General features: G+C 43.8%; 3 protein-coding genes across 3 annotated transcripts in view; 2 read left to right on the plus strand and 1 right to left on the minus strand.

Moving 5' to 3' along the window:
- Window positions 1-2,320, plus strand: part of NPAS2 (neuronal PAS domain protein 2) — a gene marked incomplete at its 3' end in the record, with an annotated part of 60,137 nt that extends 57,817 nt beyond the window's left edge. Inside the window, exons 19-20 of the mRNA XM_082013722.1 lie at window positions 775-961; window positions 2,144-2,320. Coding sequence (XP_081869848.1) covers window positions 775-961; window positions 2,144-2,320 — 364 coding nt within the window. The remainder of the gene's footprint in view (window positions 1-774; window positions 962-2,143) is intronic.
- A 3,870-nt stretch (window positions 2,321-6,190) lies between these two features.
- RPL31 (ribosomal protein L31) lies at window positions 6,191-10,272 on the plus strand. Its single transcript, XM_081999288.1, has 5 exons — window positions 6,191-6,202; window positions 6,903-7,019; window positions 7,619-7,744; window positions 9,532-9,644; window positions 10,201-10,272. The coding sequence occupies exons 2-5, from the start codon at window positions 6,913-6,915 to the stop codon at window positions 10,230-10,232; spliced, it is 378 nt and encodes a 125-aa protein (XP_081855414.1). The 5' UTR covers window positions 6,191-6,202; window positions 6,903-6,912; the 3' UTR covers window positions 10,233-10,272.
- A 1,080-nt stretch (window positions 10,273-11,352) lies between these two features.
- Window positions 11,353-12,742, minus strand: part of TBC1D8 (TBC1 domain family member 8) — a gene marked incomplete at its 3' end in the record, with an annotated part of 52,241 nt that continues 50,851 nt past the window's right edge. The window contains exon 20 of the mRNA XM_082010830.1: window positions 11,353-11,811. Coding sequence (XP_081866956.1) covers window positions 11,353-11,811 — 459 coding nt within the window. The remainder of the gene's footprint in view (window positions 11,812-12,742) is intronic.

Raw genomic sequence — 12,742 nt, forward strand, 5'->3', positions numbered from 1 at the left:
TTCTGACTAACCCCTAATGTTGAACAGCTGTTGAGCGAACACACGCCACACTATGATCTCATCACCCATTACAGGATAAACAGAATTAGGCTGGGTTGGCAATAGTTTCATTGTGGTTTTGCCCACAGCCTTCCACAAAACAACACATATTTAAGTTTTGCTATGCAAAAGCAGACTGGCAAGAGGAGATGAGTATTTTGTTTCTGTCCCATCCCTCGCTCCAGCAGACTTCTAGAGGCTTCTTCCGTTCCTACAATGTGGCTCACAGTGACAGGAACTGCTGACCATACTTGGCAATATGTGTATGTGCAGCTTAAGAAGTAATCAACCCTAGCCATCTTTCTGCAAGAGATTACCACCCCACAGGCAGTCGCAGGGGAGCACAGGCAGCAGAATGGGAGGTGTATTTACTTCTCTCTTGCTGCAGTTCAGATCTCAGCATATTAATACAGAATCAAAGGCCATTTGGTTTAATGAGCCTGGGATGTGAATGCCGTGGCTGAAGAGAAGACATGCATAAACCAGAATCTTTAATGAATCTAAAATCTGGTCTGGATTTTGAGGTCAGGCATATTCTGCCCTCCAAGTCCAGCTCATGCACAGAGTAAGGGAAAACAGTACTGCAAACGGTGCTGTCATTCAGATTAGCAGGTCCCGTGCACTGGAATCCTTTATTAGGAATTATTTATGAAGACTAGGGACTTCCATCCCTATCCGAAGAGAAGACCTTTACTTCCAACAGTTTATTTTTTATTGTTTTGCTTTCTTCCACAGGTATTCTCAAACTCAACAGATGTTTCAAAGTTTGGAAGTGCAGACTTCCAGCAGCAGCTCTCCAATTGTACTGATGGGTCAAGCAGTGCTAAACCAAGGGTTCGCCACTACACCTCCTTCCCAGCCATCCTCTCTGCCACCTATGCAACTCCAGCACCAACAGCATCAGCAACAACACTACCTGCAGGTAGGGTAGGACAAAGAGGACGACATATAAAATGTGCATGCGGAGTAATAAGGCGAACAGGCTGTGCAAATGGGGCTCCAGGTTTCAGCGGGAACCTGATCATGGCAGAAATGGCCATTTTAGAAATACTGAAATGCGCAAGACACTGGTGCAGTGCCGTGTACCCTTCCAGTAGAGCAAGGGAGCAGTGAGAACAGTCAGAATATTTAAAAGGAAATTACCAATTCTGTATATTGGAAACATAATCAGATTATCCTGGATATATTTAAAGTGTATTTCTAGATGGAGAAAATTGCTGCCTTAGGATTTATTCTGTACTCTTTATTCAGTATAAAATTTGCTTAGTTTACAAGTCAAAAAATGATTTTTAATTACCAGCATCGACATAAAATGAGATCTGGACCAGATATCTGGATCCCTTCAGTAAATTAACATATTTTCTCAACTCCACAAGGCAAAGAAGATAAACTGGAGCACATTGCCTGGAAGAACCAGGTGATTTGAAGATGTAAAAATACTTATTTTTTGACCTAATTCAACACATACTAAAGCAAAGGGGAAGGGTGGAAATGAGGTGTCTCTGTATTAACTCAAAAGGAGCTGAACTGAGTCTATAAAACCTGATCACATATCCACCGGCATCATTGAAAGAGTATCATCAACCTCAACTGATTAAACTCTTGTTATTGAAATGAAATCCTCATCATAGCTGAGAATGAATGAAAAAACTATGGCAGATACCATTCCCAGTAAAAGCATCTGCAACATTTACATCAACTTCACCACTGCAAGGTAGCACCTACTGTAAACTCACAAAAAGGAAGGGACAGCCTAAGGTACACTACCATCCCTTGTTTCATTTGTGTTTAATTTCTATCATCTATCTGTGTCATTTCTGGCGCATTCCCCCACCCTGTTGCTGAACAAGCTTTTCAGGATAACCTGCAAATCCTAGGCAGTGCATTCCTATCAGAAAACCTTCCTCAATGCCTAATTGTAATGTTCTTTGTTGCAATTTATGTCCCTTCCTTTTAGCCTTAGGTAAGCTAACCCCATGCCAAACAGCCCCAGAAATAAAAGCCAGCAAACTACTAGTATTTTTAAGCACCCTGTACATTGAGGACAAAGACCTTTAATATGTGAAAGAATCAAACACCACGATGAATTTTATTTTATCTGTAGGTGCAAACACCAAGTTCTTTGCACAATGAGCAACCCGATTCTTTGCTCCTGCCATCTTACTCGCCACAGCAAGGAAACATGGGGTATCATCAGACACAGCAGCAGCAGCAACAACTAACATCAAGAAGAAGCAATAGCTTATCAGAATCATCAAATTTACCACAGCCACTGCGATAGAGTCCCACTAGCACAATCAATGCACGATTAGCTTTAACCAATGGGCACATGGGGCAGAAGAGAATGACTTGACTTTGTACTTACTGTTTTGGCTTTTGCACAAGCATTTCTTTCAAAGCTCTATGACAGAAGTACACCACAGAGTGCAGGATGCTACAGACAGTGCATTTACGGCATGCTGGATTCAGTTTGCACTGTCTTGTGAGCACAGTATGTACTGACAGAGCAAAATAAAAAGGAACGCTATCCTGTGCAGCCTCCATCATCCATGGGTACATGGGAGGAGGTGTTCATTCTTGGCATGGCACTCTGAAAGCTATCTGGCAATTCCAAAAGACTGTTGACAGACTCATGAGGTACTTGGCCTTCACTGTTTCAGTTCTTCTTTTGTGTATGAAAAGCACTGCGTCAAAGGTCTATTGAGGAGAGAACAAGAGATTATTTTTATTATGATTATTGTTATTATTTTGCACAACTGCACAGAGGACAAAACCTAGGCACTTTCTGTAAAGAGAAGTTTGTTTCCTTATTCTTGTGGCCAAATTAGCACATCCAATGGAGGAGAAAGCCCAGTCATTGGTGAAGATGGTCTACAGCTCACAGCCCTTGATTTAGAATCTGAAAAGTATTATGCAGCTTACCCTAACGTTCATTCATCACGACTAGGAAAAAAAATCAAACACCAAACCACACCACAACCTGCACTGGACTGTTTTCTATATGAATTGTGATTGCAAAGGAGAACTCAAATTGTAAGCACAATCATGCAACTCTCCAATATTACAACACAGATCCTTCTTCAACTGAAATAACTCACCTACTGCAAGTCTCTGAGAAATATGCACTGTGTTTTGGCCCACTGACTTGGGATGCTGCAGACTATTACATATCTCTTTCATTATAACATTTAGGATTGAATTTTCCTTTGGGGGGAAAATAAGAAATGCACTTTTCGCTTTTTTTGTATGTTTTCTGTTGATATGTTTCTAAGAAAGATTTTATGTAATTATTAAATAAAAAGTAGTGTATTGTACAGCTGTTGTAATAATGACCTATTTCTATATAAAATAAAATTATATGGAATTATGTGGAAATTATTTTGTATATGAAATATCAACTCATTTCACAAGTATAAAGATTGTGCTTGTGCTTTTTTGTGAGTGGATATTTTGTAATAAACTAATGAATTAGAAATGTTTTTGTGAAGGGAACTACTGTTTCATGCTCTATACAACTCAAACTATTTTTTTTCCATTTAATGATGGACAGTTGTCTTTATTTGTAGAATAAAAATAAAATAGCCAAAAGGCTTTATTGCGGGACTTGCACATATTTTCCTGTGGCTGTTCAACTATGTGATTCACTTTAGATTGTTAATATTAGCCATAGCCTGCCAAGGTGTTTGGAACCCAGGTAGCAAAAACAAGTATTATCCTATGTGACCTTTGTCATGGCATAGACAACAAGAATGATAGGTCAGGAAATTATATTAGCTGCTAGCCAAGGCAGCTTGTTTTAAGCTCCTTTAAAACTTTAAAGACCTCAGGCAGCTCTGTACTTCCAACCAACCAGTTTTAGATTAGGACAAGACAGATGGTTTAAAGAATGATTTGACCCAGCACATACAAGGGCTTTGACCCATGTCCAGCTTCAGTGTTTTAAGACATAGCTGTCCTGAGTTCCATGATACACCTCTGCTGGAATTGCTACCATGCCCACACTGTAGACAGTCTAGTTTCCGCTTTGGCATCCTTGTGCAGACTCTTTTTCATGTTAAATTCAAATTGACTACAGGAGTGGGGCAGGCAAGGTACAGGTCTGCTTCCCCTCTGCTGACTCTCCTGCAGGAGCAGCAACCTTCAACACAGAACAAGGCCAATAACTGAGCATAGTAATGTTTTCATTCACTGCGGCAAGACTGAAAGGGTATGGCCCTCAGAGCAGCTTGCAGCCATCCAAGCCAGTGTTAGCTTCAAGAGAGCGCAGACCATGCTGCCCTTCCCACCCTTCAGTACCAAGGATCACATCCCAGGGACCCATATTCTGCTCTCGTTTCGATGCCATAGAGGAACAATGGAGATAATTGGGCTGGGACATGGAAAGGCTATAAGTAACTTTCAGGGAAAAAAAAAAAAAAGGTTAATTTGCTCCCAGTACTGAAAAACCCTCTAAAAAAAGCTAAAAATCTCCTGGAGAAAACCCACCAGCAAAATGATCCTGCTGTTTTCACAGCAAGACTGGTTGGTAGGACTGCTTGGTGCATGTGTATTTCAGGCCACACAATCCCTTTGTTTTACTTCCTTGAAGGAAGATGAGGGAAGCAAGTACTTGGTCTCCAAAAAGTGTTTAGAGATCATATCTGGTCTCCAAGAAAGTGTTTTTAGTCCTAACCTTAGATACTAGTCTGAGTTAGCCTGCTCATTTCTTTAAATTCTTGCATTCAGTGAAGCAAGAGTGACCCCACCTGATGAAGACTAAGGAGCTAAACCTAGGGTGCTTTCACTTGATGTTTGGAGGAACCTCTCTCTTTCCATTTGTTATAGACACACCTTAGCAAAGGCCACTCACCTAACTTAGAAGCTAACTTCATAAATGCCACCTGCTCCCGTAAGGGCTTATTCTGGGAAAGGGGAGGAAAAATTTGTCTGTTTGTAGGCCACAAAGTTCATGTAGGGAAGAGGGAATGAAGGAATGTGAGCACCTCAGAGGAAATACCTGTGGAAGCAGCACTTGATGGATCTCAGCTACTACAATGGAAGTCACAGGAAGAGAAAATTCCTTTAAGAATTTGGTTTACTCTCGAGGATAGTTATAATACATCGCCATCTCTCCCGATTGCCAGTGGGTATGTCCAAACCAAGCTCGGCCTCAGAGCAAACACCTTTCTAAAACCAGCTGTACTGTAAGTTGTGAACAGGGAGAAGCTGTAAATAGGGTGGGGTTGCTTTCTAATAAACAGGATTATTATATTGTTTGGAAGGATACAGAGCACTTGCAAGAACAGATTTGCATCAATACCCAGCTTTTCATGCTCTGTCTCGTTTCTTCCCTGTACACACATTCCGGTTTTGGATTATTGCACTTGTTCCCTGTCGCACACACACGCAAGGCCAGCCCTCTTCATACAGCTGGGCTGTTGTTCTAGTTCGTTATAGCCCAGATCTGGCTTGTTGCAACATAATCAACTTGGCTTGGGCCGTTTTTCTGGGCCAGCGGCCATACGGGGAGGTTACTGCAGACCACTGCCTCATGCTGGGATTCCTAGTTCCTGGCTCAGGAGTAGGAGCTGCAGGCCTAAGCAGGGCAATCCGCCAGCTAGCAGCGCAACCCCCACGCCGAGGCCCCCGCCCGCAAGAAAGATTCCTGAGCAGGGGGACAGGTAGGCAGGCAGCGAGTCAAAGCCACCAGGGCCGAACCCAAGGAGGCAGGTTTATTTTCCTCAGCGGCGAGGGGATACCTTTCTGTTAAGGTAACGGTGCTGTGAAACCTTTCCTGCAACCACCTCGGACCGAACGGGGCGCAGGTCCAGGGGCTCGGAGCACGCGGGCGAGGCCGACTCCCACCCGAGGGGCGGCCGGTCCGTCCGGGGCCGCTCACCTCCAAGGGCCAGCAACCCCCTCAAAGGGAAGCGGCCGCAGGCCGCCCCCCCCCAATGCTGCCCGGTACCGGCAGACAAGCAACGTACACACGGTCAAGCCCCCACCTCCCGCCCGCAGCTCGCACGCATGCGCACCACCGCCTGCCTGAGTCCCGCCCCCTCCCCCTCCCCCTCGCGCGCACCTCCGGCTGGCGCCGGCGCAGTCGGCCCTCACCCGCATCCCGGAAGGGCTCCTCGCTCCCACAGTCCTTTGCGAGCTCTTTTCCGGCCTGGGCCCGGGCAGGGTGAGTGGTTGCTCGGGGCTTGGGCAGCCGCATCCGCCTCCATCCGCCTCGCAGACCCCGTGGTGGAGTGATGTCCTTGGCCTGTCCCGGCTCGGGGGGCGGTCCGGCTCGGGGGGTACCGGGTGGTTCCTGTCGGCGGCTTCGCGATCGGGGGGGGCTGGCGCCCATCTCCCTACTCCCCCGGGCCTGGACTGAGACGGGGAGGGTGCAGGCCCGGGGAGGCCTGGGGGGCACTTGCGGGGGGGTTACGGCCCGTGCTGGGACTTGGTGAGGGAGGAGAAAGCCGTAGGCCGCCGTCAGTCCCTGGAACGAACCTGTCTGGCACCGTCGTCTCCTTTCTGGGACGGGCCGAGCTGCCCTTCTGGGTCGCCTTGCAGAAGGAAGGGCCTTAGACATACAGAAGCAAAACGGGGTGCTTTTAAGGGTGCATGGGGCTGGCCGGGAGCCTGTTCGTCTTGGGAAGTGGCCGAACAGTCTCAGATGTGTTTCACGCCCCTGTCAGGGAGACCAGATTAAAGCATTTGTGATGCTGAAAAGTTGCTACTTAAAATCTGCAACTGGTGCGACCCCGGGGATAACCTAATCTTAAAGAAGCTTCTGAATGCGGGAGTTGTGTGGCTTGTAAGGGAGGGAGGTGGGGTGGGGGAAAAGTCTGAGGGAAGTTTGGTTTGCGTTTGACATGTGCACGGATGGCTTTCAGCGTTACTTAAATGGCTCCTGCAAAGAAGGGTGGTGAGAAGAAGAAGGGACGCTCTGCCATCAATGAGGTGGTAACTAGGGAATATACCATCAACATTCACAAGCGGATCCATGGCGTGTAAGTTCTTGGGTTTTATCATTGAAATTGGCCTTGTGTGAAGTGGAGTTTGGAAATGGCTCTTGTAGGTTTTAAACTGCAGAGAACAAGGGTCTGTACTGGCACTGATGCAGTGGGTGGTGTTTAGTCGCTTGTGCTACAGTTGTGTCCCGAGGAACCAGCTTTGTACCTGTGCAGATCTATAATTGCAGGTGGCTTTCAGGAACAAGCTTGGGGGTTTTGGGGTTTTTTTTATGAATGTTCCTGGATGCAGTTGAAATTAGAGCTATTTACCTGTGTGCATGGGTTGTCATTCTTTCCCAAGTGAAGTTTAAAATTTAGTATAGTAAGTTTTAGAAATATTGTTCAGAAATTAAATATTGTTGTAATCAAATGATTGGCTCTGTTTATTATTAATGTCTGTTAGGCATAGACATTAAGGTTAGCAGCTACCTACCAGAATAAAGGACTGATCATACTATGATACAGCTATTGAACTGCTGTTGAACACAATTCTTTCAATTGTATGTTTAGAGAACGTCAGTGGTTGAGTCCTGCAACAAGTGTCCAATGCTGACAGTTTCCTGAAGTTAAAGAAATTGCTCTTCCGTCTGTCCTAGGGGCTTCAAGAAACGAGCACCGCGTGCTCTCAAGGAAATCCGCAAATTTGCGATGAAGGAAATGGGTACTCCTGACGTTCGCATTGACACCAGATTGAACAAAGCAGTCTGGGCTAAAGGAATAAGGTAGGTTTCTGCAACTTTCCCTATTGGGTGAGGAAGAACCTTTTAACTGTGTATGTGGAGGTGCAGGACTTATGGGGGCAGAACAATTTGTATCCTTCTTGCAGTATTTGCACTTTCTTTGGAAATGCTTTCTTTCTTACACTGTGCGTGCCAGGCTAATCTTTCCATCACCTCTACGTTCTGGCCAGCTCCCTCAGTGTACTTGTAGCAAAGCTTTGGTAAACTCTGGAATTTAAATAACTTTGTTCTACCTCTAATAATAATAAAGCAAAGGAAAGAAGGAATGCAGGTGGGGATGGGGGGAGGATTGGGGTATTGTAATACTATAGCATCCCAATCCCTATAGTAGCAGACAGTTTTTAGAAGCATGGCTTTTTAGTGCTACCTGCAGTCCTAGGCTAAGTACTTGGGATTTCTGTAATGTGTCTGAACAGGATTAGGTTTGGAAGCATGTGGAATTGATAAATGCTAGACAAAGTAATAATGAGGTATGTTTTAAGTAGGGCCATTAATCTTGTCTTGAAAGTACAAGTAGTTCGGGGGCCAAAAAAATCACAACTTCTGTTAAACCACTGCTACAGAAGCCGCTGATTTGGCATGTGTGAAGATGGTCCAAAGGGTGGGAGGAATGGGACAAGTTAAACCATAATAAACAGTTTACTGGTAGGGATTAATACTGCGAGTGATTCAGTGGGTGTGCATGAACCCTTGTTTTAAACCATGTCTTCTAGGAGTTAGATTCCTGAGTCTTACCTGTGACATGTTTACAATCCTTTACCTGGAGTTGTGTGTTCAGGCCAGCCTTTCCTTCAAAAACAGAGTGGGAAGATGGGAATAAGTTACTGAGTGTTCTTGCAGGGGTTGTCTGTCCTTCCCGTTGAGCTTGTTTCAAGAAGGGAGTAAATCAAAGCAAGTTCCTGTGTCTTAATTACTGCATCCATCTGATTTAGTAAGTCTGCTCTGAGAACATAGAGCAAGGAGGAAGTTCCTTCTCGTAGTTTGTGGAGCCAAGTACTCTGAGCAGGAGTTTCCCAGAATCCTGAGTTCATTTGAGGTGGGAGGTTGCTTTAATAATGGTGTGGACAAATAATTTTGTGCCTTCCCTCAGCAGCACATTTTGGGCAGTATTAGGGGAGGATGCTAAGCTGTGACTTGCCTATTACAAAGAAAACCATCTAAGCAATTTAGTTGTGGTTCCACGGGCTTTGTGAGGAAGAAATATTGATCAACTGTATGCTCATAAATAAGATCTTGGTTCAGGTCTAATGCTCAGTAGAATTTCCACATGACTTCAAGCAAACAGATTGGGCAGTGCTCTGACTTTTGACAGGGGCCTCAGGCTTTCAGAACAGATTCTTGGGTTTTTGTTTCCTCACTATTTTCTATTTAAGACAAGCTTGTTAGTAACAGCTGCTCGCTGATCATATTCACACTGTGCTTCATGATAATTTTCATAGTGTATTTCCTGGATCAGTAGTGGACTGGTGGTGCACTTCTGACTTTATGCTGCCAGTGGATTATGGATTCATCTTATTCGAAGCTCAATTAAATCATAGCTGCTCACTTCAACAAAACAAAACACGCCTCTAAGGCAAACAGTATAAGGATTTCGCTCTTGTTATGATGCTGAGATAGAAATAGAATTGACTCACCATGTCTTTGCACAAATAGGCAAAGCTTAAGAATTTGGCATGGGGGCAGTAACCATGGAGCAGAGAACTTTTCTACAGGTGAGCAGGTTTCAGTACATATTTCATTGAAAAATTAATTTGTTGTCTCCATTTTAGGAACGTTCCTTACCGTATCCGTGTGCGTTTGTCCAGAAAGCGCAATGAGGATGAAGATTCCCCAAACAAGCTATATACACTCGTTACCTATGTACCAGTCACAACATTCAAAGGTAAGGTTGCATGCAGTCTCTTTTCCTCTGTGCCATGTTTTTCTGAAAAAGCAGCAAAGTGGGACAGCTTCTCCTGCAGTGCAAAATTCAAGATGAAAAGCATGCTGAAGGGGTCAAACTGCTGGGTCAGACTAGCTCAGCTGTAGAGAACAGGGCTGCTAGCTTGCCTGATCAGCATTAAAAAGCAAATACAGAATTTAGTGAAATAATCCTGTAAATTTTGAAAGAGTAAAAACCACTGGCCAGTTTAAGGTTTGTGTTTTCCTATATAAAGTACGTCCTCTGATGTCAAAAGCTCAAGCAGGTTGAACCTTTTCTGCTTGTCATCTGAAAATTATCTATCTATCTATCTGTCTTATTTGCAGAGTTGATTTAACATGGAGTTTTTGTTTAAGATTTGGTGAAATACTTGCCTGTATAGTGTGCTCTTCCAGAAGCAGATCAGTAAACTAGCTTTGAAACTGTCGGTGCACTTTCTTGTGAATATACATATATTGCATTTACATAAAGAGAATTGTCCTAGTAATAGGTGGTGATAGAATTTCTTGTTTTGCAGGTCTACAGACGGTCAATGTGGATGAAAATTAAACTGATTTTCATTACAATAAAAGGATAAAAAGAAAGTTTACTCCTAAGTTGTTTTATTTTATTGTCCAGTCTCCTCAAGCTCTCATCTGTGAAGTGCTGAGCTGAACAGGTGGCAGACTTAAATTGGGCTTGTATGTAATGGTGTAATTTTCTTAATTAAAGATACTGTAGCTTTCCATTACACGTGAAGGGAATAAGGAAGAGATGCCACTGTTCCTATGTGGGTGACAAAGTGCTAGTGTTTTTGTTCTGTTCCTGTGGGAATAAAGAGCCACTACACAGGTATTTTAGGTTAAGGCCAAGTTTTTTTAAAAAACAAACCAACGAACAACACCACAAAAAACAAAACCAACCCCCAAAACCGTTAGGTCAATACTTCTTTTATGTAAGCTCTTGTGGATAAAGTAAACTCCCTGGATTTGGACCCCTGCTGGTCTCCTAGGCAGAATCAGAAGGCTTCTCCCAAAGCAGGTCTGTGCAGTACACTGAAACGTGGGGTTCTGACCAGTGAGTTAATTGTGAGCATGCTAGCTCAGGGAGTTTGTTTAATGAAGGAGGGACTAAAGGCACTTACTTACCTTCCACAAATCAATAAATACTGTCAATGCAAGTCTGGTACAAAAAGGTTTTATTGAAAAGTGCATGTTTTCACAGACCAACATCAGAAGCACAGTCCATGTACACTTAACATTTCAGCACGACATACAAATTGGAATACAATCAAATATATTAAAATAGTTTCAATTACCAGCATTGAAACAGTTTTCAGTATTAGTGCAAAAAAGGCAACCCAAACAAACTGCAGACAGTAGCTGAGAAGTGTTTCCCCCTGTTTTAAAAAAAAAAAACAACTGGAGCCAGCCTCTGCTCTCCCAGTGCGGAAGAGGGCTTCAGTGTCTTCACACTGTAGACAGATGTTTCCTTTTACATTCAAAACAAGAACATAATTAATAAATCAATGGCACAAAACAAACCTACACACCCTTTAGCTTTTAAAGCTCTTAAACTGAAAACCACAGACCAACAAACTGTTTATGAAAAGTCCACTGATAACTGAAAGCCTTTTACAGTATGTGCTTTGGCATAATTTCAGTGCATTTCATTTTTGACAGGTTTGCTACTACTGTGTGTTTAGTTTTGTATGTTCACCCCGTGACTGGCAGTTCATTCCATTTGTTTTGAGACTATATTGATTTAGCTTTGCGGTCTCAAGTTTTGGCTTCAGTTCCAAGGGTTTTTCAAAGAAGTTAACTAATGACTGTTCAGTCAAGAGGGATGCTAAAATATGTTCAAAAGAGACAGTCCAGTCCCCTGTAGTCACAGGTGAAGGCTGAGAGTCTTTGTGAGGGGTCTTCACAGTGTCAGTAAAAACAGCATCCTGTTCTGAAGCAGAGGCCTCAGGCTGCAAGTCCTCGGTGAACTCATCTGATCCGCTCCCCAGGCTGATGCTTCTTTGTCCTACTTCTCCAATCTGAAGTAACAGCGTGGTCACGGTGGCAATGGCTTGATACAAATCATTCTCCTCTGGATCTTCATGAAACATGCTATACAAGGTTTTACAGAACTGAATGAACTCCCTCTGTAAAGGAAGAAAACCCAAAATCAAACTATTAAAGAGCCACTCTATAGATAACTGTAGGAGCCAGGCGAGGACACAGCACTGCAAAGGCAGGCAGAATGCTGTGTACATTTATATGCTTATTTATAACTTCTGCCTGGTTTTAAAAAAATGCTAGCGAAAGGATTTCAAACCCCACTGACACTAGGAAGCCTTGGGTCTGCAAATCAAAAAGGAAACTGAGCAGAAGAGGATTTTGCTGGCTTGATGAAGGAGATCAGGACCTCCCAGATGACCAAAGGGCAAGGGATACAATCTGTTACTTGGGGGAAATGTGGCTGTTACACAGAACGAGTTACAACCGAAGTAGCCATCCCCAGGCCTGCAAGCAACTTCCCTTCTGCTGTTTCTCTCCCATCTTACCGCAGCTCTTCTACAAATAAAATTCAGACATCTTCCCTGCCCAGCCCCTTTCTCTCCTTCCTTCCCTTGCTCACCCATGACAAGAGGAGTATCAGGCTAGAGAGGATGTTTCCATACCCTGTTAGAAAATTTATGAGACCTCAAGTTTTGTACAGTCACAGGATGGCTAATTCAGGGTAGGAGGGACTGCAGGAAGTTCAGTCAAGTGATGCCTTTATGAGGGATTGTGTGGCCCTGCTGAGCTGACAGGTTAGGTACGTGCTACCCGTTTAAAACTTTATTTAGCAACTCAACACAACAGCGATTCTGGGTGTAGGCCCATCTTTCTTCGCATGTCTATATACATTTGTTTTACCCTTTTGGGAACCTTTTCCCTCCAGTAGATTTCCTTATGCCAACAACACACACAAGGCTCTACTGGCATGAGGAAGGAGATGGTAAGATGATGAGAGCCTTCAGCTGTGTACATTCCTCATATACATACACACTTCATGCAGTTCTAGTCAGCATTTATCTTAAGACAGGGCAA

Source organism: Phaethon aethereus, assembly GCF_964289735.1.
Source record: "Phaethon aethereus genome assembly, chromosome: 1".
Lineage (NCBI taxonomy): Eukaryota > Metazoa > Chordata > Aves > Phaethontiformes > Phaethontidae > Phaethon > Phaethon aethereus.

Bases quoted from the DNA above. Each gene is read 5' to 3' on its own strand.
- RPL31 (XM_081999288.1), top strand. From the start codon at position 6,913: ATGGCTCCTGCAAAGAAGGGTGGTGAGAAGAAGAAGGGACGCTCTGCC. The intron at 7,020-7,618 runs GTAAGTTCTTGG...CGTCTGTCCTAG, and splicing joins CACAAGCGGATCCATGGCGT to GGGCTTCAAGAAACGAGCAC. The intron at 9,645-10,200 runs GTAAGGTTGCAT...CTTGTTTTGCAG, and splicing joins ACCAGTCACAACATTCAAAG to GTCTACAGACGGTCAATGTG.